The sequence below is a fragment of the Tympanuchus pallidicinctus genome, unplaced genomic scaffold (assembly GCF_026119805.1).
Source record: "Tympanuchus pallidicinctus isolate F22 unplaced genomic scaffold, pur_lepc_1.0 scaffold8, whole genome shotgun sequence".
NCBI lineage: Eukaryota > Metazoa > Chordata > Aves > Galliformes > Phasianidae > Tympanuchus > Tympanuchus pallidicinctus.
The window spans coordinates 8,309,228-8,337,083 of NW_026294802.1; the positions used below are offsets into that span (position 1 = coordinate 8,309,228).

Here is a 27,856-nt window from a genome sequence, read left to right on the forward strand (position 1 = left end):
GTCCTTACTGGTTCTTTCTAGTTTGCTTGCAGTGACTTCTCTGAAGAAGGCAAAGTGACAGGCTCCCTAGGCGAACTGAAACAAGACTTGCATAAAAACAAATTCAAGGCTTCTGACTCATGAATGATTCAAACCAAGAATACTGTGGATGCACTGGTGACAAAAAGCTGAGCAGATTTCCAAAACAAGGGGATGATGGAATGTTTCTGGCCTTATCATCAACACAACTGTTTTCATACACAAACACAGCAGAGAGGTAATGAAAATTTATGACATGAAGTACTGTCCAAGGGTAATGGTCCTCATTCCTGCTTTTTTTGTATAAACTTTCTCTTATACCACTACAGGAACTTCTTCAATCAAAGGTTGTGTTAGGTATCATAGGGGAAACACTAACGGGGAGAAATGCATTGAAGGGCACTACTTGTTGCTGACCTTGATGATGACACTCAATCTTCACTGGCAAGACAAGTGGAAGTTGCTATTGATTTTTTCTGACTGCTTTGTAAGTGCAACTGCTTTCTGCTTCTCTCATCTTTCCCATCGTTAATTATCTTGAAGAGAGCATGGTGTACAGATAAGACTTGTTACAGGGAAAACTGTATGACTGAACATGAGATGACAGTTACAAGAACATGACTACAGTACCACAGGGTCAACAAAGGCAGATATTTTGCCTTTACTAATGCCACTGATAATATCGTCAGTAATAAGAATCTCTGACACTTAGGTCTAGTCATTTTTTCCACTCCTTTTGACAAATACTTTTGTGAAAATGATGGATCATTTATTTCATCATCTAGTTTTGGGCACAAAATAGACAGACAATTTCTCACCATCCTAACCCAGTCTTCCATCACTTCAGTCAATACACTCTCCACCTATAAAGTTACTGGATCTCATTCAGATTTAGTAACTGAAGTCCTAGTGACAGGAACACAACAGCAATACAAGAGCCTCAGCAGAATGGGTAGCAAAAAAGATGGTCTCTAGCAAATGCTAGATCCAGTGTGAGCTATAATGGATGGTAAGGTTCAGTTGTCGAATTAATTTAGTGGAATCTCTCCAAAGAAAAACTCAGCCTTCTGCAGAAAACAAGGTCAGTGCTTCAACACTCAATACATTTCCTCTTACTCAGTCCTAGCTGGAGCCTTAAAATGAAGTGATAAAAACAGTTCCTTTCAGCCTCAGTGCCTGCATTTCAGAAGAACGTATCTATCTAGCACAGTACCACACAGCTAAGAGAACAGATAAAGCCTTATGGAATTCTTGACTTAAGTATCACTTTACTTTTCTTCTTCTTTTCTTTTTAACCACAAGGTGCTAAAATTGTGTTTCCAAATGTTATTTAAGGATAGTAGGTGTTCCCTTACACCCACATTCATTTATGCTCAGAACACTCAACAACCTCCTCCCAGCACAGCTTCCCCTTTTACCTTCTGTCGCTGCTGAATGTTGCTTATTGTGTCTGGCTGAAACTCCAGCTTGTCTGTTCGACAAAGTTTCCAATATAAAATAATAACAATCAGGAGCACCACAGCAACTGGGACTGCCACTCCAACAATAATCCATAGGTTGCTGTTCTGTGCCTCTGAGGCGGACTCCTTCAGCTTTTCCACAGCTGTGAAGTTAAAAGGAAGAGAGTAGTTTTATGTGGTTATATATTTTTAACTGAGGACACATCAAGGTTATGTATTTTTATGTTCTCATAAATGCTAGTTCAGGAATTTATCAGAAAGCAGCCGCACATCACAGGAAATGTCTTACACTTATCAGTTAACATATGTCATGCTCAGGAAGCAGCGATCAATAGTTCTGGTCTCTCTCCCAAATACTCTTGCTTAAATTACTCATGAAAATACATTTCTACCACACCACTCCATAACTCCAGACTGAGATGACAAAGTGAAACACCAGAAAAATGCCCTGTCACTAACATTAGAAGGGCTTTTCACTTAACTGTCTGTATTCTGTTTTGAGTAGTATTACCAGCAACCTCTTCTCTTTCATTATACACATTTTGTTACCTTCCCCATCAATAATCACAGTCCATTTGAAATCACTAAAACCCTCCTCTCCCCAGTGTGTATAGCTCCACATTTTTCACTGTTTTTTCCTTTCTCTGTTTCACTGTTGGTGTGTGACATCTTTTACCCTCCAAGAGAAAAAACCATAATCATACTGTAAAGCGTAATTAAATCAGTCTTGTATGGAAAAAGTAAACTGGAAGAACCAACAAAACTTTAGTTTGCTTTATTCTGCATAGCAGTTCTATGTGGGGCTAAAACCCCACAAACAGCAGTAATAAATTTCTAGTCAAATTGACATGCTCTTAAAACAATGTTTTAAAGTTAAAAAACAGTATTTCTATGCAACTTCATCTTCATAATTTTTAATAGTAGCCATTCTGATAATAAATTTCAAGATTGAAGGAATATATTATAATTCTTACATTTTATGTATTCAATAGCTCTTATGTCATCATGTGTCCATACATAAAATTACCATTTTCTTTGATAAAAACTGTTCAGTTTCTTCCCAATAAGAAAATAAACAATTTTTTTGTGCTCTTTACACAACTGTATAATGTCACCCTTCCTGTTTCACTGGTGTAGATTGGATAGGGCTTACGCTGTGCAACAGTGCCATCAATGCGGTATCCAAGGATGATTGCAGCACGCTGGATGTCTACTCGGTTCATCAGGTCTGAGCACTTCAAAGCACTGAATCTCTCTCCATCTTGATCCTCCACAAAATAGATCAGCTCCACGGGGTTATCAACACCATCTAACCGTGACACGTTCACAATCTGTAAAGTAATTGGAATGCTTTTACGTTTTATGTTGTATTTATTTGGGGTTCCCATACATTTGGCCTTTCAGTCTTCCCCACTCTTTCCCCTTCCCTTCACAGGGTCCAGATACTTTTCTAAAAAACAGCATTTGGAACAGCTTTGCCAAGTTGGTATCCCTATCTGTCCTAATTGACACTGTATGCAACCGCTAGTCCATCAGAAACACACCACATTGTGTTATGCTACACCAATGCAATTGTTGTAGAAGAAACACCTCTGTGATAACTAGAAATACGATGCTACACAAACTATGTAACTGTTGGAAACTACTACAGTTTGGAAACTGTCCATATCCCAGGGAACTCTAATGAGAAAACGATGCTCCAAAACACTGTATGCAGCAGAGACAGCATACACACAACTTAGTTCTCTCATCTGAGAAAAGCTTCAGTCGACATTGCATAAATGTAGACATACAAAGCTAATATTCAGAAATAATCACTTTCTTCCAAATAGATTCAGAATATTGTCACCTAACTGCTATACAAAAGATTTTAAGTCTTTCAGAGGGAGATGACATTGCTGAAACAATATGTCAAATTAAATAAGCACTATTTAAGTGCTTTGGGTCACGGAATACAGAAATTTGTGTTTTGTAACTGTAGAAGTTGGACTCGGTCCTTGGGCGTCCCTTCCAAGTCGAGATATTCTATGAGTCTATGAACTGAAACTCTGTAGGGCAGCGATCCCTCACACAGTACATTTTTATGGCAAACTTGAAGAAGTTTCTATTCTTTTTGATTTTCCATTTGTTTCATGACAACATACAGATCCAGTACTGAACAGAACTCTTCTACCCTAAAGATGCAAACACCATCCCACTCTGGTAGCCCCTATTGTCTTTGTAGCTTGTCAGGTAGTAGCAATATCTGGACAGATTTATTTCACTGCACTTTTCCATCTCTGAATATTTTTACTTCATTATTCATAATGCACACTTTTTTGTTCCAGTCTTTCTGAATGATAAGCATTTATACAGGCAAATATTCTGTTAGCTTCAAAAAGAACTTTTTGTTCTACCTAAACGAAAGAACTTGCACAGTCACCTTCATCCTCCACACGGCTCCCTCTGGTACCCACCTCTCTTTGGGAAGGAATTCATTTGATGCTGTGGGAAGCAATTCTTTCTGCCTTCTTCTGAAGATGTTAATAATCAAAAGAATGTGTGCTATGAAGAAGCCCTGTAGATACTATCTAGCCACCACGCATCTACATTGCAGATGAGGCAATTTTAAATTCCTACAAAATTAAATCTCATACATAATAATTCTTTTCTGTATCATCATTTATATTTAATAGTGATCACAACCTCGAACTGCTCCAAACTAATAGCAAAAGGTATTCCACTGTGCAAAACAGAGTTTGAAGAGATCTAGAAGAAAATGCCACAAAAGGGCAATATATTTAGTTTCCTTCTGAACTTTTCTTTACTATGAAGGCCAGAGTTAATATATTAGAATCTCAATAAACTTCTTGTTGGCTTAAAGTAAAGCCAATGCATGAAGGGTTGCACTTTCAAAGCTTACAGTTCAAGTCAACTGAAATCAAAGAAGAACGTTCAGCATTAGCCACATGTTGAGTAAGTTAAGAGAACACCTACAAATAGAGTAGAAAAATAAAGAAATTTATGAAACACAGCAAGGTCTACTAGGAGGACTCATTAATCAATGTTGAATTTATTGTAACACTGTTCACTCTTCTATTAATACGTAACGGTATCAATAAATAAGGTTTCTTAACGTGGTTACTGGGCAGCTGTAAGGCTGAATCTGGTTTCACAGAACGCAGATATATCATTAGTTAACAGATGCCAACAGCTTTGTATTTCTGCTTTCACCACAGCCTGGCCTTAAGGCATGGAATGGTAGTGTTAAGTGGTATCTGATTTCAGCACGGATGAGAACTTTCTAACAGACACATAACTCAAAAGGGAGCTGAAGGAACAGAAGGGCCGCACATGATTAAAAAGCCAGTGGGGTCTTATTTTACTTTTGGGAAGCTTCTTTTTGTCACATGCAAATCTACAGAATCGGAGAAAACGAGAGATTCTTAAATTGAATCATCATTGATTTTATGGAGTTGTGGAGTACTCAAAAAGTATCATGCTTATGTATGTGTGCCATACACAGAGTAACAGCCAGAACCTCTGGTTGAATGGGTTAAGAAAGAAACTGCTCCAAAGTTGCCTTCAAAAAAGGACAGAGAAGGAGGATAACAGACCCTAGTGCAAGGTGTCTCATGCAAAACAAAACGCCTTTAGCATTCCTCTCCTCTCCATGCTGAGCAATAGTGAAGGGTGACAGGGCTGTTTGGGGACAGAGGAAGGAGAAGCAGTTGGAGGTATTTTGGTACAGAATAGGGAACATGGGAATGAACATGAAGTTCAACAGAGAGCGGACATTCAGGTTGGTGCACATGAACTAAGTTCTTTGTTTTAAGATACATTTTCTGTGAAAGAACTCATTCTGAGTACAAAATTCTTTATGAGTGCTCACACCATACTGAGGAAAACTGCAGACTAAATTTCAAACCCAAGGGAGATGCTTATGGAGCTCTATTCTTAGAGAACTGATGGTTGAGCATGGTATTATTGAAGTGATGAGACAACTACACTTGTATGTACACTCACTGTGACAATATCAGAAAACTTCAGTTTTCTTAACTGTTACATTGATTCACTACAACTTCTTTTTTCTGACCTCTAAGTTTGCTACAACACAAACTGGTAAATTAAAGTATTTTTAAGTCTACTTTAAAAATCAATATAAACAGCCATTCTGCCCATTTTTACAGTTTCTGTATAGTAAGCTCTGTGCTTTTTTTCCCCAAATAGTCTCCATGCAGCTTCAGATTATTGTTTTTGTCTCATAGGTTAGAGTTGTCCCTCTGTGCTAAGAATGCAAGCAAAGATAGAAATGGCATTTTCCAGGCATTCAGAAATGTAGCTTGTGTGTTAGGAAGCATTTTACTTTTACAACTGGGCAATGAGGGAAGACATAGGGAGGGATGAGATGCAAGAATTTCAACACAGAGAAGGAAAAAAAAAGACTAATTCATTCAACTAAAATGTACAAAAATGATATAATCTTTGTTGGTACTAGATGTGCATTTAAACTCCAGAGAGTAAAGGCTTAATTGTGCTCATGTGCTAGTAAATTTAATTTAAAACATGTCTTCAAGAGACTATCATGGGTCAGTGAGGAGAGTTTCCTTGGCAACCAGGTCTAGTTCAGAAATGAAAACAGAGAAAATCCAGGTGTTGGACAAACTCACATGTGCAGAGCATGGCAGCAGACCCTGCTTACACTGCAGTGGGCAAATGGGGAATGAGATGATGTAGCCGGACACTGAATACAAGAGTTCCAGTGCTGCTCTGTGCGGAGGCTTCATCAGCCCATGAACTGGTTTGACTGGGAGCAGACTGGTTAACCTGAGGGTGCTCCTCTAGAAACTTCCAGGGGAGCTGTCCCTGGGCTCTCATTGCCTGTATGGCTCTGGCCATCCACCCAACTCTGCGGCAAGTGGCCAACATGGCGCAAAGCGACTCAAACCATGAGATCAAGCAGCAACAGTTCCCACAGACTCCATCTGTAGATGCACACCGCCCGGAGAGACTTGGCCTTCTCCCAGGCTATGTGCATGGGAGCAACATATATGCTGGTAGTAGGAAACCAAGAGAACGAACATCTGCTCTAGTGTAAAACTCAACTTTTATGTTCCCTCATTATGTTCCCTCACACGTTATGACTGTACTGCCATCTAACCTGCTCTTTTCTTTACATCAGAACATTGTTCTTTTTTCACTTAGTAGGACCACCTTTTTACTTTCAGTTCAAGAGAACAAGCATGCTGAAATAAAGGAAAAATAAGTGTGTGTTAGCTCCTGGCATATTTTTAAACCAGTATTAAGCTCAGCAATTCTGCATGAATTCAATGACTTAAGAGTTATTATGATTAACACTTCATAACATATATCATGTGGTCTAGTCCGTGAGGGTGCAATGCAAACAGCATCAAGTCATGCACTTTGAATCTGCAGCAACAGTAGATCCATATTAAATATAAATTTATGACATGCTCTGTGAAACATTGAACATGACCATGAACATTACACAGAAATCAATGCGACTATCTCAGGTTTAACAGCCAGGCATGAAACTTCAGAGATTTTTGTAAGTGATGGTTTTAATTGTTGTTTTTAAATCTAATAAGATTTACAACTAATAAGTGCCACTTATTAGTTGCACAGAGGAGGGGAAAACATGCTATTTGGGCATTCTAGGTAGTCTGATGCTCTCATACAAAGTGCATTGATTGAGAGATTAATTTTTAACATTCTTAGGTCAAAACACATACCTTTACAAATGAAATCTAAACCTCACAAGCTATCAATTAGTACTAGAAGGGAAACTAATACGCCTGCAGTAACATTCACAAATAATTGCTTCACCTTCTGACCCACAGTCTTGATTTTCCAAGGAGCTCAGAAATGTCACATTTCAATTTGCTATTAATATCTTCCACCTCTGGAAAAACAGGTCTACTGGGGCTCAACACAAGTGAAATGTGTGTCTAGTCTGTTGTGAATATATGCATGTCTTGCTAATAGAAGTATCCAAAACACTAGCAGCTTCTAGTCATTATGTTCACTTTGTTGTGGCCTACTAATACAGCAGTTGTTGGTTGGTGTACAAGAAATATAGATGGGAAAATCTGAATACAAAACACAAGGAATATAAATAGCTGTCCCTGAAGACTTAAACAGATGCATATACACAACATATTTCAGACACAGCTTATAAGCTTGGCTGCAAGGAACAGAATGAACAGCAGTAAAACCAAAAGGTTTACTCGGACTAGATATTCAACTGACAGGGAAGCATCCCTGATGAGCCCATCAACAGGTGCAGCACTTCAGCTGCACATGCCTCCACACCTGGAGTGATGCTGAGATATCTACTACACTGAGCCTGGAAAAGGTCAACATGAGAGCAGCTCTGCATAGCAGACAATCCTTGCATCACAGGAATACTTGTGTGGTCATGACCCCGTCTGTGAAATCTGCTGTCTTCTCAAACTTAGGCTCAGATTCCAGGTTCCCATCTGTAGTGCTGCAGCAATAACAGGCCAGCTTTACAGCACTGCAGCACACATGAAGCTCAGTTGCTCCAGCCAGTTCTAGCGCTCATAAAAAGTAAGCAGCATGTCTGGCAGCTTTAAGCTTGGACCTTCAAACACAGAGTAACAACCCAGGTGAAAAGGTTGTTACTTCCAGGAGAATTTAATATTAAAGCTGAACTATTCCTAACTATCTATATACATTATACAAGTTCAATCTTAGCCAATCTGTTTTGTTCTCTACAGAAACGCCATTTCAGCATGCATGTTCTCTGCTGCAGTCCTCACTGAAGTGTTTGAGCTTCTCTCTGCAGAATATCCAGGTTAGAGCATGGTTTTGAGAGCTGGGCATGGGGGAGAAAAGCAACAAGAGGATTACTGAAATATTTAGTTGTAACTGATAAAGTTGTGAGAGGTAACAGATACTTTCACCAATGTAAGGAAGTAACAAAGAGAGGAAGAAAACAGTCTCTTCACTCATTTGCACACAGGTAAAAGCAAGTGCTCTGGAATATCCACCCATTAGGCCTCACCTGGAAGCACATAGCTAAAATCTTTGGAAACTTCAGACTTCAAAGGTTGATATTGTCTTTGGGATTCTTTCCCACATGTCTTCTGAGGGCACCAACAAATGACTCAAAATCAAAGCCAGACAACACAGAAAAGTTTGTTCACTTTCTGGTTGTTAGGAAGTGGTCTCAGAGACAAAATAGAACAAAACGACTTCATAAGAAGGCCTTAAGCATTAGATAATTAATATGATTTACACTTAGTAAGAGCTATTTGAGATACCTTAAACCAACAGCCTCCCTGGATGTCTTACCTACCATACTTCTGGATATTCTGCAAAAGTAAGCAAATAAGAAGCTGTAGTGCATGATCATACCTACCATTACTTGTGCAGAAAAAATGCCACATCAATCAGGTACCTAGCAGCGAGGATCACATGCTGCAAGCATATTATACACTGCTGTCCTTCTGCCTTCTCTTATCCACACCTCCTTTATTACAGCACTAACCACACTGAGCAACGCTGGCCTTGAGCGCCTGCAACAGCCTTGTGTTATGTGGGATGGGAGGATGTGCTGACCGCAACTAAGAGAATCCGCCGCTGCCTGAAGACAGCAGCTTGCAGACTCTTTGCACTAATTAATGGCATAAATGAGCAGCAGCGCTGCTTGGGGCACGAGCTGCAGAATCCACTTATAATAAGTAATACAGTGAGTCATAAGAAAAACACTGTTTTTTCCAAAATGTTCTCCTTTAGATGGAAAGGATTTGTGTGGTATCTTGTGCATGAGAAAATAAATGATTTGAGCTTTATTGTCTAAAACAATAAAACTGTATTCTACATGTGCACATTTTATAGGCTCTGGTATCTTTGCTATCAACATAAGGATTACGTGTTTATTTTATTGCAAAGGAAGGACTGAGGCATAAAGAACAAAGTGCAGCAAGAGGTGTTGGGGATATGAGATTCAAAGTAGACATCTATTAACAGCAATTCAAAGCTGCATGAAATAAAAATAAAAATAAAATCAATTACTGAAACAGATGTTTCTAAGACAGAAAAACAGAAGTAAGAAAATTCTAACATATGGAGATTTAACTGCTAGCTAAAACTGTAGGGTCAGGTTAAATAAAGACAGAAAATCTGAACTGTGAGATGGGCATACGTGAGGTAAGCCAACTGTCGACGACTTAGCTAGAAAAAATAAACTTTAAGATCATCATCCATGAGAAAGCATTGTGACATTCAGCTTGATGAACGGACTAGAATGCATGTGAAAATTTACAAATTAAAATTAAGTACCCATGTCTTCACGGACATTATGTCAATAATTCCAACTTAAACAAAACTGTAATGAAGCACTGGTATTTAGAAGCTGTCATATGTGCAAAATTTGGCATAATTTATCAGCCTTACTTAAAACCCCCTCCTGCAACCAGGAACGCTATGACAAATGGGAAGTTAAGAGCCCAAATTTACTGCTCTGCTACTGCATCAAGCAGCACATGATTTTATTTCATATTTCTACACCTTCACAAAAACAACAGAGACCTGCAAAGTAGCTGTTCCAGCAAAGTACATTTTTGACTCAGATGACCACTCTATCTCCTTTTCTAGGCATCTCCTGTAAGTCAGACAAGATAGCCAGTTCTTTAAGAAAGATGTCAGTAAAATCACTTTCAGTATGTTTTTTCAAAAGTCAACAGAATTTTTTAGTAGCCAATTAAAACACTCCATTGTTTCCATTTGTTACTTTCAGTTTAAAATACAATGAGGTAGCCAGAAAACCCATATTTCAAGTACAGAACACAAGCATCATCAACTAGCTAAACTAGTCAATTGCGATACATGCACGTGGAATATCTTTTCTCAACTCAAAGCCTAGGTATTATGAACTTATTCAATGATTCATTCCCCTTTATTTCTTCCTCTGACTTTGAGCTCTGAATACCTGCACAATGTTGCTGCCTGCAAAACTGGCTCGTCTCCATATCCGCCCTCTGGCCAAAGCCTCGTTTAACAGGTGAGCTAGCTTCCGCTCCATCTCAGCCTGAAACACTTCCTCCTGAATTCGCTGGTCGACGACACCCAAGAGAACTACATTGCAGAGAAAGCAACCCAAGAACACAATTGAATTAGTGAAAGTTTTCAGTGCCTTTTCTGCAACTTCAATTACAAGCATTGAGTCACTCTGTGACATCTTATGACGACTCAAGAGCAGCAGTATTCTTAGGGGAATACCGTGAAGGTCAGCTGGTGGTTACACATTAGAAAAGGAAGGGTTTCGATCAGGAAAGCTTAAAAGAAACAAATTTTAAAAATAAAATAAAATATGGCAGAGGGCACTTCTGGAATCTCAGCTGTCTAGGCAGACCCAGAATACTGAAGAAACAACTTAAATTCTAAAAGAGCATGAACATATGAGCATTAAGTGAATTAATCAAACACAAACAAAAGAAAACATTCAGTTAAATTGCTTTCTGCAACTAACTGCCATCAAAATTTCGTGTTTAGAAGTGAGGCAAGGTGAGAGATAGGCAGGGCAAAGGTTCAGAAACAAGAAAAAAAAATGGACCACATGAATGACACTGTGTATTCCAAGTGTGTCTTCCCTAGATAAGATACAGACTACCAACTATGCAAATCACAGCATAAAAAAAAAAGGTTAGTAGCCCTCCCAATTTCGTTCCTTAGCCCCAGGTAATCCAGGTCACTGGGGCAGTCGATGCTGAGAAAAATACCTGAGGAACACTGCACAGCAAACAACAAAAAACTGTGAATCTTTGTCATCAAGATGGCATTCCAGTAAAAGAAAGGTATGGTTAATGCAGCAACAGTCATTTGAATGATCTAATCGAACAATCTTAAAGGATAATGAACTGACTCATCACTGACTGTAGCAAAATAATGCATTTTCCTTCCTGAGGCTCTCCCACTAACATGGTTTATTTGTTAAAATGTCCCTGTTCCGTTGAAGCTTTTCATGTTTATTTATTTATAATAAAAAGGCATTCAATCAGATAAAATCTAATAATTACAATTTTAGGTTTGGTTTTTTTTTTTTAATTTTAAAACAATTATCAAAACAACTTGTTCCATCTAAATTTTTTCACTGCATATGTTGGAAAAAAAGGAATTACTTTCAGGATTTCTCAGAGATCAACAGGACATCTGCTAAATTCAATCACAGACAATGTATCTCAAAATAAAATAGCAAAATTAATAGAAAGTGGCCAAGGGCTATTATATACAGCAAGTAGAATGTCTTTCTTGCTTATATATTGAATTTGAGTATCAATGAGTTATGCTTAATAGCACGAATTGTATTATATAACCAAGAGGGACAACTACAGAAAACACTGCATCTGCCAATGTCTTATGACCACTGGGATATTTTAGAGTACCCATGCACTTAGGTCTTGGCAGTCTACTGTTAATCTACTATTAAAAAAAAGCTTATATTTAGCAAGCATAAATTCAGTAATCTCCCTTTCTCATTAGTCATACTATCTATCTAGAAGAAGCTATCAAATAATGAAAAAAGTCATTAACACAGAATGATTTTGCCATTAGAATCTAATATACTAACTTAAAGGTCTAACTAAGCCAAAGCATATTAGCTCTTCCAAGGATACTTGCAAGAACTGAGATTGCAAAAAATTCCCCTGCATCAAAGAAAGGTGCTGTGACTGGCTTTTACAATCTTATATCTTACATATATTATGTAAGATACCTTATATATGTCTTATTATATGTTACATATATATATTAGGGAAGGAAAAAAAGAAGAAAAAAAAAAGTTGTGTGAGACACACATGTTGATTCTGAGCTGGAAGAACTTTTTATTTTATTCTATTTTTTTTTATTGCAGGGTGTAAGGAAACTTCCAACAAGAACCGATAATGCAGATTTCTAAGCAGGAGATGGTATGGCTATCTTAACCAAACTGACAAAAAAAGCTAACATAAATGTTAAAGAGAGGATGATATTGGATGTGGGATACACATGAGTAGCTGCTCTCCTGTTACTGTACATAATCTGAAATAGTTCAGTTTTCTTCAGAAATACAAACTACGTGGACTTCAGCAGTTGGCTTCCTGTTTAAAAAGTGAACTGGACACTTGTGAGAGGAGACAGGGATGCCTGAAAAAAAATCACTATGTTTATACTACTTCTGGTAAACTATGGATGCAAAGATAGTGGGAAGACAAAAGTGTATCCAGAAGGACATCTTCACTTGAACAGCAAGGTTGCTAGGCAAAGCCTGGCCACCGGTTAGGCTTTCTGTGTTGAAGAAGTAGGTAGGATCTCTGCGCTTGCGGGTAAATTCAATCTCCTTTGATCATCTAAAAGTGACAGCTCAACCATATCAGTTAATTACAGAATAAAACACCCTGCAGACTTGGGTAGGAAGGGTTTGAATGAATCAGAAGAGATCAATGAAACGTGATGAAACAGTTTCTCGCAGCCAGAATATATCTATTTTTATTCTGTTTTATTCCTGGCATGTTTTCATATTAAGTGCCACAGAAAGTTTTCGTTTTTCCTTTAAAAAACTGAATATCTTAAAGTCAATTGAGAGCATGCAGAGTAGATAGTTCATGCCTGACAGCATAAGCTGTCTTGCTAAGAAGGAACTGCTTTATAGCCAAAAACTTTGGTGTGAATTATTGAGGAATTGCAGAAGTTCATTCTAAACTCAGGAATTACATTTCTCAGATGTTGCAGTTCATCACGTCTGTCATTTTTAGAATAGATTCTGCTCAGGCGTTAACGCCTTGCAAATGTGCAGCACCCCCAAGTTGTCAATATTTATTTACATATTTATATGTATGCTAGTTATCCTACTAACAAAAATAACTGCACTTTTACTCACACAAACTGTACATACCTGTTCTCACCCAGGAAGATTTCATCAGCTGAGATACATTAAGCTTAGGATAATGAAAGGCTGAGGGAAAAAGAGAACGAAGGAAAAACAACAGTTAGAATGCTATTCTCAGTAACAGATTAAAAAAAAAAAAAGAAGTTACTTCATAATTTATGCTGTCAGTAAGCATCTTCTTTACACAGATGTATTACAACTCCCGGGGCTGTGCAGACGCAATGGTAAAGCAAGTGCTCTGGATGTACGCTACCTGGTTCACCTCTGAACAAAAAGAAGCTAATGGGTGCAGTCAGATTTATTACCTGAAAAATTTCAAGCTGCTGTACTGAGGTCATTGCTCTTACAAGCTTAAGAGTAAAACTCACTGTGAATTCTTTTCCTTACTGAGCTAGCTGCAGGATGAGACTTTTGCTCAAAGGGCAATGAAGCAATTCACAACTGTTTGGGAACAAAAATATGACCCTCTGTGAGGCAAAAATGACACGGTAATATTAAATGTAAAGCAGAAAATTAAATAGATCTGATTTGAGTTCTAGATTTGTGTAGAGGGAAAAATTTTAAATGTATCACATTGGTAAATTACTTACAAAAATCACGTATGAATGCATGTAGAAGCATCGCTGTGAACAAATCTCAAGGATTATGTATGTGTGTGGCTTGATGGCCCCAAGATTTTTGTATAAAGCTGTGCTACAGGAAGAAATCCTTGGCCCAGTGAAGTGAATAAAGTCAATTTCCAATGACTTCAGTAAGAATAAGATTTTTCCCAAGGTTTCCACTGGAGAGCAGTAAAGACATGTTGGGAAACAAGTGGAGATGGGGGTTGGGCCATCTGTTTCCTCAAGGGATGTTTTAAGCTTCACTATGGCAATACGAAAGAGGAAGGGTCATAACTTTCTCAAAATATTTAATCCAGATGCAGTTTACTAAGCATTATACAAAGGTTAAAAACGACCTGATCCATGCTAACACAATTTAAAACAAAGTTGTACTGTTGTCTTCAGTTCTAGGTAAAGATTGCCACTACTGCATGCTCTAGAGAAGCAGAAAATTACCAGTTTTCTAATTTAATCATGCCATAATTGCTAGAGCAGCTGACATGTGTCAGCATATCTAAAAATGATTCCTTTGCCCCTTAAAAAGCTTACATTTTTTTTTTACTTATGTGAAGAAACCACCAGTTAAACCGTCTCTTTTATTCGCACAGAATTCAATGAAAACGTGGTTATTCCACTTTATTTCAATAACATCACGACCAGAGGTACACTGTGACTTACTGTTCAGAAGGGTATCAGAATACAGTCCTTTATTCTCAACACGGAGCATCAGTACTCCATACACCGATCAGGATGCATCACATTTCCAAAACTCTCAGACACACAAATAGCACCCCACAGTCCATTTAATTTAACACATTTATTTTTGGCACACTGCTACACGGTTCTTCTGAGTGTAGCTTATATTTGCTCTGTAGTTATATCTGCTCTGGTCACGCCAATTGTTTATTTTAATTTAGAGATACAACCTGAACAAAAAGCGTAAATGAAACCACATCTGTGTTTTTGTAAGCGTGGAAAGAGCAAGATAAGAAAATCAAAAAGCCTCCAACGGCCACAAAACTTTGAACTGCTAACAGATGTGGGTTTTTTCTTCTTTTTAAAACAAAATTGTGCTTTGCCTCAATACTTAAAGCGCTCTTCATGCTTTTTCTAATTAGTACTTGAAAACGATTTAATTCATGCAAATTACTGGATGACTATTCACTTAAACTTTTCATGGAATTAATGAAATTTAAAAATAAACTGATGAGAGAAAATCTTGGGATTGAAAAGAAGGATGTGCCACAATCACTGGCAGCTAAGGCTGGGTTCTAAAACCTGGAAAAGAGTGCATGAAATGAAGGACACTTCAGACACTGCTCTCAAGTCGAAAAATCCAGGCTCCAGATCCTATACCACTGGTCATTGAAGTACCTCACCACACATGGCCCAGTTCTGAGCTCAGCTGGAGTCTCAGCACTGCAGTGTGATCATATTTGCAAGATACCTAATTCCCCTGGAACTAATGGCTAAAACCAGTGCAGAGTCAAGGGAAAGTTGGAAAGACAGTTGCTAGTTAGATTATGGTTGGTCTGCTAATGATTACTGAAGCATTAATGAGGTACAGATTAGAATCACTGGAAGATTCCATGACACAGTCCTGAAGCACCATACCATGTAATGGCATTGATTCCATGCTGACTGAAACGGTCACTTAGTCACCCAGAAATCTTTCAACAGCTGTTTGAAGCACTCTACTCCAGCAATATGGCCTTTGCCAGGTGCTCTGGTATGGATATGACTGAGTTTATACCAAGACATATGGGATCATGCATGCTGAAACAGATACCATATTGACTGCTCTTATTTATAATCAATGGAGGAACATCAAAATAAAGTAGGGAGGGAATGAAGGACTTAGTATGAGAGGTCATGGAAACACTGCGATGCAGGCAGTATTAAAATACTGTATCTGATCCAGAACCCACTCTGATGAAAACTGCCAAAATATTCTGCAGTCCATGGATTATATCACACCATTTCATCTTATCCTATTAGCCTCGCACCATCTCCAAAGTAACTGAAATAGATGCTACTCCAAGTGCTAGTTGGAGTAGCACTATGGCACTGAAGAACAGCCCCAAGGCAACTCTCTATTTTTAGTAATAATAAAAACAAAGCAATTTATTTGGGTAGGCTCACAAAGGATAATATTCCTCTTCTAGTCCACAGATAGCCCTTCTTTCCCTGTCCTCAGAAATCTTGCAGCCATAAACAGTGGAAAAAAAAAAAAGACGTATTGCATAGGGACAACCCACGTAGTTCATAACAGTGTATATTAATTACATGAAAAAGTCAGACTGAGTGCAAAAGGCAGCGTCAAGTGAACAAGAAGCAGGGAGCAAATAGAATCCTTCAAACAAGGCTCATATTTGGGACACTGTAGGCAATGTCTCACTTGCCTTACCAATGCTGTCATGGTGATAGTGCACAAATAGCTTGTCCTTAGTGTGGATCAGTGCGAACCCCCTGGCTGCTCAGCTCACCTACAGATCAGGTTTTTTGCTTTGTATGAAGATTAGAAAACTTATGATATTTTATATACAGCACCAAGAGGAAAAAAATTCACTGCCAGGAGTATTAACTGTTATCAGGCCCAACACTTAAGACATAAATGCAATAGAACCGTATGGCAAGGAACATTTCATATTCACATACCTATATACCTTCCAAAATCTCTCCCAAAGACCTATGTTGAAAAGCAGATGGTTGGCAAATAATTTGCAAAGAGCAAAGTAGCTATATGTCAAAGCAAGATCTTCACAATACCTTGCCTGCTACAACTGCTCTGCAGAACAAGGGACAACATGAAAATAGAGCTCAGGGCCCAGAAATCCAAAGCATTTAGGTGCTGGACTGCCAAAGCAGCTCTGAGGATCTGGCCTTTTGTCACCCTCAGACTGCTCAATAAGTATCAAAAAGGATCTATCCAACATTGCTGTGCCTTCGGTCATGATTTCTGGCTCTGAAGATCTAAAATCCTTCGGCTGAAAACACAAGAGTGCAAAAAGAAAAAAATATGCAGAAACAGCTATGAAGAGCTGAGTAATGATGCCTCACTTGCAAAAGTATATGAATGACTTCCACTATTGTCCATGCTAACAGATTCATAGTCCTCAACAAGCTGAGAAACTGTGTTCTCACTTTGCTGACTTACCAAACGGCACTATGCCTGGTGTTCCACCATGGTGAATCCAAAACTGCTGAAACACTACAGAAACCAAACCACAGAAGTACAAATCAAATTGAGCTGTACTGTAGAGTGCTACATCAACTGTAAGTTAGAGTTTTCTAGTGATGTGCAAGTCAAATACTGCAATATTCTTGTTGCCCAGGGAAGTGGTGGAGTTCTCATCCCTGGAAATATAAGTGTATGTGGCACTAAGGGACATGGTTTAGTGATGGGACTCAGTAGGTCAGGTTGGTGGTTGGACTTGATGACTCTGTACAGTGCTAACGGCACTAGCCTGCAAAAGTAGCATTTGACTTCCTCACTCAATCTGCTTCACACAGCCTTCTCTTTGATGTGTGAGCTGTTATAAAGCTCCACCGGCATTGTCAAGGAATCGTAGTCACTAGCCAAGCACTAAAAGCATGCAAATAACACTGGGAGAATTCCTGCTCTGAGCACTAAATAAATTACTCATACATTTCTTAATTATTATCAGGAAAAAAGAGTGGGGAAAGAATAAAAATAAAAAATGAGGAGAACAGCTCATACACATGTTTAATAGGAATAGTTTTCCCTCATTACCAGCCTGTTTTTTTAGGATGTACTGATGTCGGTAAAAAATTATGTTACCAAACTGCACTGTAGGACCCATCACACAAAATGAAAGACAGGATTCTCAGCAAGGGGCCACCTCCAAATTCACTACGAGTATCTTTGCAGAATATGAGAACAAAACAAAAAACTTTAGGATCAGATGTTTGTACACCACAGAAAAAAAAACTCAAGCCACTAAAAATAATACCAGAGAGAGTGAAAGTAATAAGCTCAAGGGCAAAAGTGGAAAAAAAAAAAATTAAAAAAAATCAGTGCATAGTGACAAGAAATTTCTTTCAAGCAATCAAGTTAATCTGAAATGAATGAGAGGTGAAGATACAGCCCACAATCTGAGAAGTTCTGTGGCCTCATAAGGAACCAAAGAAATATTTGCCATCCAGAGACAAGGATTCTGCAGGCTTTTTGTTTGGCTCAATTAAATATTGCTGCTACTGCAAAGGTATATTCTGTGTGAAACCAAATGAAGGCAGAACTGTTAAAAAGAAACTGTTAAAAAGAAGGGCAATACAAATAATAGGTTATGGGAGCAGAGGGAACAAAATTAAAAAAAAAAATTAAAACAAAAGGATTGAAAAATTGAATATCACCTACCACTAGGACTGATTTTCCACCATATAGTTGACAATATAGACAGAATCACGGTGTCAGGTACTGTAAGACTATATGGCCCATAAAAAGTATCTTGGATAACTAAAAATCTGCTTTGAAAAGCACAGTGAGATAGGAGAAACCAGGAATTAATGGGCTGTATTAACATTAATAGGTGCCACCAGGAAAGGCATTACTGTTCTCTCATGATCTTACTTATGTTCGTGAGTCACTGCTGACAAGAACAATCCATTACTGTACAGGGATTATTGTTCAAATGAGAAACTTAACTTATTTATAAGACTGAAGTCACTTGTAAAATATAACCAAATACAAGTTGTCAAGAGTGAATGTCAAGGCAACTCTGCTACACAAGCAGTTCCCATAAATCTAAGTTTAGGACAACCATGGATTGAATTAAAAAAAAAGACTTACAATACAAGTAGCACACAGGAAGCGAGAGAGAGAGTTAAAAGATAACACCTTTAAGAAAACAGACAGAAGTAAAGGACAATGACAACAGCAACAAGTTGCTGTAACACGGATACACACCATGTGAGCAGAGAATTACAGATCTGCTTGACAGAATTCATGATACAAGTCAGATACCTAAAAATATTTCTAAAACAATTTAGAGAGGAAAAAATACTAAAAAAAAAAAAAGGTATTTTGCAGCCTTGGCCACAAGTACTCACGTTCAGCAATTTGCTGCACAGGAAAACCCAGATAGAAGCTGAATTCCACCATGGACAAGTTTCTTAACTGTTCACTGACTTCTGACCCATTTAGAAAACCATATCTATCTCGAATGGCAAAAATGATGCTCACAGGGCCCTGACGAAATGCAGCTCCAGGCCTACTCAGAGTTATATTCAGTATCTGAAAAGACAAGATTGGAATAGTGTCAGCAAAATCAAATCACTGGCATTTCTATCCTTTACTTGATAGATTTTTTTTTCCTAAAATGAGGGGGAGTATTTCACATCAAAGCAGACGAAAAATGCTAGACAAATATCAAAGTGCATGGGACAGACAGGAAGACAACATGACAAAGGAAATAATGAAAACTGATGTTCTTGTGGTCAAAACCTACTGCACCATGCATACCCAGACTCCTAAACTGTTAGAAATTTCATTTTGCCACCTAAACACGGAGCAACTATGTCAATATAGACAAGCTTATTCCAAAGAGTAATAAACCTTTAAAAAGAAAAATTGCTAAGTTGATAGTCCAAGAAACTGTCTTCATTCTGTCCAGTTATATTGCTTCTCTGAGTTGGACAGCTCTGAGTATATCGCTGTGCACTTGATCTATACGTACTAGATAGTATTTTATATGCTATAATGTTTATGTAATATCTTCTGCTATAACTGTGTAATACCACAGATACACATTTATGGCGCACATAGCACAATATTATCTATTTATTTGTTTATTTATTTGTATTAATTTGGGGACTACAGCAAAACTAGGATAAATTTAAGAAATCAGAAAGAGGGATTTGATCTCTTGAGTTACTGACTTTCCAGGAGGTTTTAAACTCTGTCATGTAAGTCAGTATCCAATGCATACTCAATACATTTTACATGTGAATTTCCAGTAGTAGCTGGCATGGACAACATACAATACTGAAAATATTTCCATAACTCAGAAGTAACTAGAATATTTGATCCCATAATGATACTACGCATACAAATTCTGTATTTCCTAATAGGATCTCCTGAGTGGCAATGAGAAAACCTGAGGAAGACCTGAAAAGTGTCTTCCAACAAAAACAAACTGACTGCACTCAATTCTGTAATAACAAAAAACAATGAGAATGAGATTGATAAGGGTTAGGGCAGATTTCTGTGAAAGACTTATGTGACCAGCATAAGACTGTTTATCTTAGAATGGCTTAAGTTGGAGGTAACCTTGAACACTATGTAGTTCCAAACCATCTGCTGTGGACAAGGCTGCCACTTACCAGCAGAGGCTGCCCAGGGCCCCATCCAGCCTGGCTTTGAACATCTCCAGGGATGGGCCACCCACAGCTTCTCTGCGCAGCTTCTGCCAGTGCCTCACCACCCTCTGTGTAGAGAATTTCTTCCTAACATCCAACTTAAATCTCCACTCTTTCAGTTCAAACTCTTGTTCTATCACTATTAGGCCATGTAAAAAGTTGGTCCCCCTCCCCCTTATAAACAGCCCCCTGAACATCCACATGGCCCTTCTCTGGATCCACTCCAGCAGCTCCATTTCATTCTTGTGCTAGGGGCTCCAAGCCTGCATGTAGCACTACAGGTGAGGCTTCACAAGGTCAAAGCAGAGGGGGATAATCCCCTGCCATCCCTCTTTTGATTTAGTCCAGGATGCAGTTGGCCTTCTGGACTGCAAGTGTACACTGCTGGCTCATGTCCAGCTTTTCATCGACCAGGACCCCTACAACTTCTCTGCAGGGCTGTTCACATTCCGGTTATTTTAATTAACTCTTATTGATATAAATCATCATCTACTTGGATCATCCTTTCAAGAAGTCTGAAACCAGTGATACATGCCAGATTATTTTGCAGAGAAAAGTTCTGACTTTCTGATGAAGCCTCACAATTCTACATGATCTAGATAAGAAGGGGTAGCCTGCGGAAACCTACTGGTTGAGTTAAGCATAGGACAACCAAAGGCTAAGAGAAAAAGGGACAGGTACAAAACATACTTATCTTTTTACCTGCACAGTGAAGTTGTAGAACTCCTGGTGTTGTTTGCTCACCTCCATGAATGCCACTGTTAGTCCCTTCTCAATGCGCTGACTGAAGTTGCAGAACCCAATATCCATGTTTCGAGGCACAAACTGAAGTACTGAAGGTAAAGACTACACATTATTTCTACAGCCAAGTACTTCCGTGAGTGCGAATAAAATGAGCAAGAGAATCCTCATTCCATAGGACTATCACTTTTTCATGGAATTCAGGACATATTCTATGAAAACCTCGATAAAAATACACATTTTGTGCCGGTGCAGGAATTTTTCTGCTCATAATAATCTGTTACAGCAGTAATTAGATTATTCAGATACTGCTGACAAAATACTTACTGTTTCCTCCTGTAAGCTGAAAGCTACATATAAACTGGCTAATTTCACAAGACTTGAGTGCTGAATAAGCCACACTGAAATCCTTCGTATTCAACAGTTCAATTAAAATCTTAAGGAAAATAACAATAAATTTCTTTTTAGCCTGAAATCTAATAGTTAGCATGTCTAAATCACATTGGATCCATTAATATAAGTTATTGACAGCCTAACTTTCAAAATACCTAACTAGCAGCCATTCTTATAAATCATTGTAGATATACCTTAACGTCTTTGACAGAAGAATGAGAACAGGAGAGAAAGAGAAATGTGAGCAGGCGCACAGATCTCTGTCTATCTGCACATTTATCTGCACATTTCCTGATGTATTCTTACCCAAAGAAATACTGTCATCAAGTTACAGACCCTAATAGCACTTTACACAAAGGTCATGATGAGGAAATGTAGCTATCGCCCATTTGTTTAACCATGCTATGTAGTGGAAAAAGACATTGCATTCATACAAAGAATTTCTGTCTTAAGTTACAGATACTAAAAGAGCAGAAAGAGCACATGAAACATACCTGAATAAAAGCACCTGTGTTTGACATTCATGTACTCTCTGCCCATATACTCAATCCCCATCACTTTCTCATCACTCAGTCAACCAATCAGGCTGCTTTTTTTGTTACGCAAATACTGCCTGAAGAAGATTTTAAATGACACCACTGACTCTCAAAAGCCATTACATGGTTAATATGTTACTTTAGATTATTAGTATTCATGGACTTGACATACAACATGCTGCTGCCATACAACATCCACGTAAAGCTGAATAATAGACAAGCCATCCTCTTGCTTTTCAATTCTCACCATGAGAATTACAGAAAGTATAATTTAAGGTAAAAATGATTCCAAACATGACTCAAGCAGTACAAAGTAGTTGCATTGTGATCTTATGAACAAATGGAAACATTTTTCTCCTCTTGCCTTTGCAAAATGTTGTGTAGATCAGGGTATTGACAGGAAAGGGGGCACTGAAAACAGACTCACTTTTCAACACAAGAATACTGCTAACGCTTAAAGCAATACAAAGAATGCAAACAACTTTCATTCCCTTCAGCAGTGAACTATCAACTGAAATATGAAGCAAGGTATAGAGAATATGCATTTTGCAATGTGCCAACCTTTCCTGAAAAAATCATGACATGACAGGCTTAATTGTTAATTAAAATTTACCACAGATGCTACAAGTATTTTAATAACAAATAAATGCTCACAGCAGTGGAACACAATTTTCACTCGAGCTCGCTTGCTTAATCACGAGACTCTCCACAAGTGAAGAGGTGTGAATCAGTATGAAGCTACACCTTCTCTGCTCTGTGTCAGGAAGAACTCACCCGTCTGAACGTGGAATCTGTTATCCGGCACAGTGAAAGAAGGATGCAGGGAGAGGATCAGCGGGGCCTCACCACGGAGAAGACTGCTGTTCACAAGCACGTTTATGACAGCTATTGCCGTGTAAACAAAAGGGCCTGATGTCACCAAGAAAGCAAACTTTGGGGAGATTTTATACACCTACCGAAAGAAAAAGAAATTAAAAAGAAAAAAATTCAATAAGAAATTTGGCAGCAACATTTTAGACATCCCAGACATTTTAGACATAGTCCTCGGCATTTCTAAGCTTAAACCTCCGTAGGTAGGAAACTGCAATCTTTATTTTACAAAGAGCAGGAGCACACAGGGCTCGCAGCCTCTCCTCCTGTGCAAGGCATGCAACCCTGCACCAGGCACATAACTGCAATCTCCTCAGCACAGCACACTGACCTCAGCTCTTCTCCATTTACTGTTGCACAGCAGCACTGTACCTTGTCTGCATTCCCCAGGAGTGCATGAGAGTTCCCGTACAAATTGCTGTCTATTACTGAACCATTTGCACAGCTTTCACATTTCAGATCCATGTTGCATAGCAAATGCATTCTATAATATTCACATGTGATGTGTGAGGAGCAAAATACACATAACCTGTGTTTTATGGATATATTTCCCCCACACATGTATTCTGGAGAATATCTCTCGGCACGGTTACAATTACAATTTTCCTCTTTCATTTCATTGCGTGACTTTGAGACTTCTCAAAAACCCTGAGGAGCATTAGACATCATGCAAAAGAAATGAAATTGAAAGCTAAATATGAGCCTAGGCAAATGTTTCCATGCAGATGCTTTTATTACGTTATTATTCTGTCACCTAAGTAAAAACAAACTGAAGGCTTTTATTTATTCAAACAAATTGCCATGCATTCTCTCCCTATGGGAATCTCTCTCAGTATCAAGGACACTTATTTTTCCCATTTCCCAGCATTTTTTTTTTCCTATTTCTTTTATTTCCCCCCCCCCTCCCCCTCCCAGCCCTTTGCTTTATTTGCTCAAGGCAGTCACACAGAAGTATTTTGGGATATCCAACATGATGGCCTCGCAAATAAATAATCTAAACCAGAGACTTGAGGGATGCGATAAAGGTGCACTTCTTAGATGAAGAGATGCTGACATCTCGCAGGCTTTGAGCTGGTGAAGGGGTTTTTCAGATAGTCCAGCTTCAAGACGCCTTATGAAAAAGCACTCTGCTACTTAAATTGTAACTCACAGCTCAGTGATGGGATTTCTGCAACACTGAAACACAATGCTAACTGCAGCCCTTTCCTGCCTCTAGAAACACGATGCATTTCAAAGAGCTAACACTCACCAAAAGCAGCTACCTAAGCAACAGAATAAAAGCTTGTATCTTGCTCATTATTCTTTCCTTCTTAGTCCACAAATATATGCGGCATCCTGCTTTTATAAATGGATTTAGGCCCACAGAACACAAATTTGTTTGATATGAGTAATATGCACAGCTCTTCTCGGTTTCTCTTATCTGAAATTTTATCCTTTTATCTCAGGATGAAATGACCTCTGCAGCTTCAGTTTGTCAAACAGAAAACAGCAGTTGTAACAGGTAAGACATACAAAAAGAAAGTTGTCCAAAAGAGATCGCTTAAAAGGGAAAAAAAGTTAGAATTACAACCTTACTAACAATTTGCTGGTGATTTTCTGAAGCCATATACGCTGAGGAAGAGTGGCTTAGAAGAGCTAGCGTATTGTAATAGGCTATAGTTAGGTACTGAAGACAAGAAAGCAAGCTTCTGATAACCAGCTCAGCTGCATGCACCTCTGACTTGTTCCGGTGTGCCACAGATGCAGTGAAAGCAGCCTATGCTAGGAACTCCCCTGAAATTTTTCATTGACATTTTCACCTGAACTCATACTTTTCTTCTGCACTTTACTGCAGCAAAAGAGCAAAAGTAATGTCACAGTAATGGAAATTTAAAAGAACTTTTTAAACTCTCATTTTCAGGCAGGTGGATCAGAACCAGTGTAGATCAAACAATAACTATTTCTGCTGGAGATACTTCAGGGTTGTCTTAAGCTCAATCTCAGCAACTTAATTCAGATGCCAGAAGAAATACAGCCATGTTAGCATGATGATGTCTACAAGGTAATTCACAGAGAAGTTTGGAAAGTTATGCAGGATATATGAAAACAACTCACAACTCCTGATTCATGAATGAAAATTCCTTCTGGAACAGCTCTAACGATTCACAGAATCACAGATCGTAAGGGACCTCAAGGATCATGGATCTCCAACCCCCCTGCCACATGCAGGGCCACCAACCTCCCCATTTAATGCTAGACCAGGCTGCCCAGGCCCCATCCAATCTGGCCTTGAACACCTCTAGGGACAGGGCATCCACAGCCTCTCTGGGCAGCCTGTTCCAGCACCTCACCACTCTCTAAGTAAATGATGATAATGTTTGAGCAGCAAGACTTTCTGTCCCTGCAGCTAAAGGTGAATATACAGGCCATAAATGCCATAGTGGTACCAGACATCATTTTGGAATCTCCCAAGTTTAAGTTGGGTCTATGTGAAAGTGATCAAGAACAACAGCCAACACTGGTGAGGCCATTTGGTCTATCTCTTAGTGCACATGTGTGCATCACCAGAATTAAGAGGGTAGCAAATCAGATCTTATGTAGCCTATGGGTTCTGTTTGGTTTTGACACAGAACCATACGCTAATGGAAATTTGAGAAAGCAGTGGCACAGGAGTGGGAGAAGAGTACTGTTTTACTGCTATATAGGATGACTCCAGAAATGTTCTTGTCACATTCTTGCCCTGAATTGTTTGTTCAGCTGGCTCACGCTGATGTTTTTCACAACTCATCTATCCATCCATCCATGCATCCATCCATCCCCTCTCTTGGAGGTTTTATCTCTGCTCTCACGACAACGAGATGCTATCAAACATGCTAACTAAGCTACAGTTTTAGAGCTCTATTAGAGCAAGCAAACGCAAATTCTAACACTAAATAGCCACAACATTTCTTACCTTAACACCTCTAAACTCAACATGCACTTCTGAGCCATTCCCACAGCAAAAGCAAAAACTTTCAGTACGAGGCAATGTAGCACATCAAGCTGAGCCATCTCTTCCCCAAAGCCAGACAGCTAACAAAACCCTACCGTTTCTAGGATACAGTCTATCTTACTCAAAGCTACCCTGACAAGAGAGAACGCTTCTGACACGGCAAGTTTTTAGGTTCCAACTTATCTTAGTAACTGGGGAAAACATAATTGCATGCTTAACATCTTACGATTTTCCATAAGCATTTACTATAGATTATTGTCAGCTAAACTGCTTGATTAGATGCACCTTTGGTACCATCCAACCCATACCTACACACCACAGTATTATGCTGTGTAAACATCTGGTAGAAGGCATAAAAAATCCATTTCCTCACCACCACCTTATTAAGCATTCTGTAACCAGTCTGCAGGGAGCATTTAACTTCCTAAAGACGAGCTACAAAGGCTCACAGGTCTTAAAAATGAAAGAGATTCTGCTCCTGCACACATTAGGAACCAGAGGCAACAATTCTCCCACTATTTTCACACACCTAAACGATAACAGCCATGGTTTCAGCAGTGTTGAGCAGCAATGAATGTGACAGAAGTCAGTGCAAGCCCACAAGGTGGCACCTTTGAAGAAAGTATTTCACTGCCAGACAATGAACTCATTTCCTTACTTGCAAAGCAGAGGTTTGCAAATTTTGGATTACAGAAACCTGGCCCAAAACACCAGATAAATGTAGCAACAAAGTCACTGAGGTATACATTACACTGCATGATAAAATTTCCTAGCACAAATGAGGCTGGCAAAAAGCTTTCTTCTGTCTGTATGAACTTAATGGTACCTGGGGTGCTTCCAGCAAGTCACTGCCAACACTGTTTTTCTTCTCATATCCCCATGCAACAAAGCTATGTTGACTGAACGCTGCATCTTACTCAAGTGCCAGAAAGCTTACATTAGAGAAAGCTGAAAAAAACTGCTCTTGTTCAAACCACAGGGTCTTATCCTTCTGCAGATGCTATACACTGAAATCAATTGGAAGGAAAGAACTTTCAAATTTTAGGTTACTATCACTTTCCTGTAAGGAATTTTGGTAGGAAAAATACTGGAAGAAGATTATTCATGAGACAGGACTTAAACCTGCTTCTCTTTTTTTGTCCCACCCTTCAAATTTAGCAGCTCAGAGAGTTTGAAACAACAATCAGAGGCCAAAGTTTCAAGTGAAAAAGCTGGAAAAAAATGACTTTCCTTTCAGTGCTAAACTTGGATTGCATTTAAAGTGAGCAGCAGTTATAACCAATGTTGCCATGGATTTTATTTTTAAAGCACACATTACTACCAAGTTAAATTTAACAAGACTGTCTCCTGATTTACTGGGCATTACATCACAGCAAGAGAACAACATCTGTGAGCTGTAATAGGAGACACAGTTAAAAAGCAGCTTAAAAAAGTGCACTGCTTTACCGTAACTTGCAAATGTACACGCATTTCCTGGGTACTTTTGACTAGCAAAAATCACGTCTGCTTTATTAATCAAGTTTAGCAATATGGGAGAATTGTGTTTAAAACTCTGCATTGCATCACCATAAAACATGCTGATATTATAGACAGTTCTTTATTTAAAATAACAGTTTTGTTAGTATTCCACTGCTAGAGGTGAAGGCATTTGCTGGTGATTATATTTACTGCAGAAATACTTATACCCAAGGCATCACTAAAAGAACACATAGCAGCATTCAAGCATAAAATCAGCATGTAAAATTCCACAGAGATGATTTCTCCTTTTGATAAAAAAAGAGTATGTTAAGAATGAAGCTGGACTAACTGCATTACTTACAAAAGCAGTTGCCAGTAAGCTGCCCTAGAGCCAAAATGACCTATTGAGAGCTCTGCAAGACAACAGTGGGCATGAAATGAAGTGATTTAAAGTGGAAAGAAGATATCTAATGTTTGCTCCACTCAACCTTCAGATATTTACCAACACACTTCATCTGATTCACGCTATTACTGAGATG

At 38.7% G+C, this 27,856-nt stretch overlaps 1 protein-coding gene across 3 annotated transcripts in view; it reads right to left on the minus strand.

The window, feature by feature from the left end:
• The window catches only part of KIAA1549 (KIAA1549 ortholog), a 133,733-nt gene that overhangs the window by 38,813 nt on the left and 67,064 nt on the right, over nucleotides 1-27,856 (minus strand). For all 3 annotated transcript variants that reach the window (XM_052667833.1, XM_052667832.1, XM_052667830.1), the window contains exons 4-10: nucleotides 22,793-22,970; nucleotides 21,051-21,181; nucleotides 19,041-19,224; nucleotides 13,375-13,434; nucleotides 10,435-10,580; nucleotides 2,632-2,809; nucleotides 1,437-1,621 (exon numbers count right to left, since the gene is read on the minus strand). In XM_052667833.1, coding sequence (XP_052523793.1) covers nucleotides 1,437-1,621; nucleotides 2,632-2,809; nucleotides 10,435-10,580; nucleotides 13,375-13,434; nucleotides 19,041-19,224; nucleotides 21,051-21,181; nucleotides 22,793-22,970 — 1,062 coding nt within the window. The remainder of the gene's footprint in view (nucleotides 1-1,436; nucleotides 1,622-2,631; nucleotides 2,810-10,434; nucleotides 10,581-13,374; nucleotides 13,435-19,040; nucleotides 19,225-21,050; nucleotides 21,182-22,792; nucleotides 22,971-27,856) is intronic.